Raw genomic sequence first — 2,147 nt, 5'->3', positions numbered from 1 at the left:
AGAAACCCAGCTGGAATAACCACCATCCTCCCCTATGTGTGAGCATTTCCCTTCGGGGCGGTGGGCAGAGCTGCACGGACAAGGGCCAGTGCAATCACCCATTGCCTCAGCACTATGCTGGCACAGAAGGTGGAGGCAGGAGGTTCACAACCCTCCTAACAGGCCATGGCAGGAGAAAACACGGAGCTACCTGAACCTTTCCTGAGGACAGCTCGCTGAGGCATGGCAGTGTTTGGTTATCATCCTGCTAGTGTGAACCAGAGAGAGAAAATGGGCTCAGCACAGCTCATTACCGACTTTTCCCAATCGCTCTTGAGGGCTGTGATGATGAGCCAAAACCCATCTGGAAATATGCCACTTCTCTGTGTCTGAAAGAAGGGTATCTACAAATTGGGTCCCTTTACCTTAGTTAAAAGCCTAGGTCAGCAGCACTGCTTGTGGTACCCTATGCTGAAAAAAGTGCAGCTGATGCTCCTTTGAGATGGCAGCAGTCCTGAGCCACCATTAGCAACAGGACCTGGACTGGCAGGTGGACTTCAGCCTTGTGTATAGAGTGGGGGTGATAGGCAGACTGCTGGCTGGTGGGGTGTTAGGTGCAGAGGCCATCTGTATGGACCAGCTTGTGTTTCCACTAGATCAGACCCAGCAGAACTAATCTACTCTTCACTGACCTTTCAGGTTTCATCTGTTTCAGTGCATGAGGTAATGCAGCAGCCTTTTGTGGACTTGTGACTGGTGGGCAAGGGGAAACCGCGTAGGCTGCAGCTACGTGCCTTATAGTAGGGGGCCTTGGAGCAAGGGTCCTGCTAGGTCCTGCTTCTCCTGTGCACTCCAGCACAGAATCACCACCTCCCTGCACGCTGTGATGCTCCTTCCCAGCTGCGCTGCTGGTCAAGCTGAAGGCTCCACCAGCCCATCAAGACCTGCACGTGAGGTGACACGATACAGCACTGCACCTCCACACATGCAAGGGGAGCACGTGGAGGTCTAGCCATCGGCAGCAGGGAGCTAAGGGTGTCAGCAGGCTGTGATGCCATGTGGCACATCAGACTCAGGTCCAGCCCTGAAGCAAGGAGGGACCCATCTCTCCCAGGGACCCCATCACCCCACAAACCATTGCTCCCCAGCCTGCCCAACCCACGCACATGGGCCCCCCTTCTAAATGTGGGGCTCCGGCTGCTGGCCCTGGATTAGACACCAGCACACGCGGGGCTGTTCCCTGAACTCCAAGCTTTTCCCTGCTGCCTGCATCCTCACTGTGTCATGCCAGGCCTTAGGAGTGGCTCAGGTCCTATTTTGGAAACAAAGAGTTAAGCATTTTCAATCTTTATTTTACAAAAATAAACCAGTTTTGCCCTGGTACTCTGTGGCCTCCGGTACTCTGACCCTGCTCCCGTTCCTCTCCCTGGAGCTCCAGCTGTTGCACACCGCAGCCAGCTGCTCACATGGAGGCTGCCAGTGCCACATGCTCCAGCGAGTGTCCCCAAGCAAGCACCAGGGAAGGGGGTTGGTGCCCTTTTGCAAATGCCTCCTCTTCTCAGGATCCAAGCTGGAAACTGCCCCAAGATGCCTCCTGGTGGCTCTGCCATTTCTGCACAGGGAGCAAGTCTTAGGCAAGTCACTCAGAGTACACACTTTGAGAAGGGGTGTCCGCCCGTCCCTCTCCCTTGGATGGAAAAGCGAGCCCCACGGAGTTGCTTCTTGCCTGTTGGTGGAGCCGGCAGGCTGCCATTCTGCTGGCTGGCTCAGTGTTGGAAGCGTGGGGAGCTGATGTGGGGCTGGTGGAAGGAGTGTGTGGCATAAAGCACTTCTGGAGGTGGCGGAGGGGACGTCAGGATGGAGCATAGCGGTTCGTGGGAGCTCAGCATCGAGGCGAAGTGCTTCATCTCCTCCGTCAGCTGCTTGATCTCCCGGCGCAGAGCAGCGTTCTGCCTCTCCAAGTCTTCGCTCTCCTGAGGAGACAAAACCATAGGGCCTTCCTCAGCGCGGGGGCCACAGGGATAAACTGGGGACACGGGGGTCGTGGTCCCGTGCTTCTCTGCCCCGCAGACTTTCCAGAATGACACGTTTCTGGTAAATTTGGCACAGAGCCGCGCCTGGGCAAACCCCCCTCCCCCAGCCGGCCAGGCCGGGTGCGGGTGCGGCCG

General features: G+C 56.9%; 1 protein-coding gene across 1 annotated transcript in view; it reads right to left on the bottom strand.

Moving 5' to 3' along the window:
• Positions 1-1,666: 1,666 nt before the first annotated feature.
• Positions 1,667-2,147, bottom strand: part of BATF (basic leucine zipper transcription factor, ATF-like) — a 5,077-nt gene continuing 4,596 nt past the window's right edge. The window contains exon 3 of the mRNA XM_009319397.1: positions 1,667-1,952. Within this exon, the coding sequence (XP_009317672.1) occupies positions 1,746-1,952 (207 nt within the window). The 3' untranslated portion in view covers positions 1,667-1,745. The remainder of the gene's footprint in view (positions 1,953-2,147) is intronic.

The sequence above is a fragment of the Pygoscelis adeliae genome, unplaced genomic scaffold (assembly GCF_000699105.1).
Source record: "Pygoscelis adeliae isolate BGI_AS28 unplaced genomic scaffold, ASM69910v1 Scaffold71, whole genome shotgun sequence".
NCBI classification, from domain to species: Eukaryota; Metazoa; Chordata; class Aves; order Sphenisciformes; family Spheniscidae; genus Pygoscelis; species Pygoscelis adeliae.
Note: the sequence above shows the minus strand (reverse complement) of the source record. Positions and strands in the feature narration are given on the sequence as shown.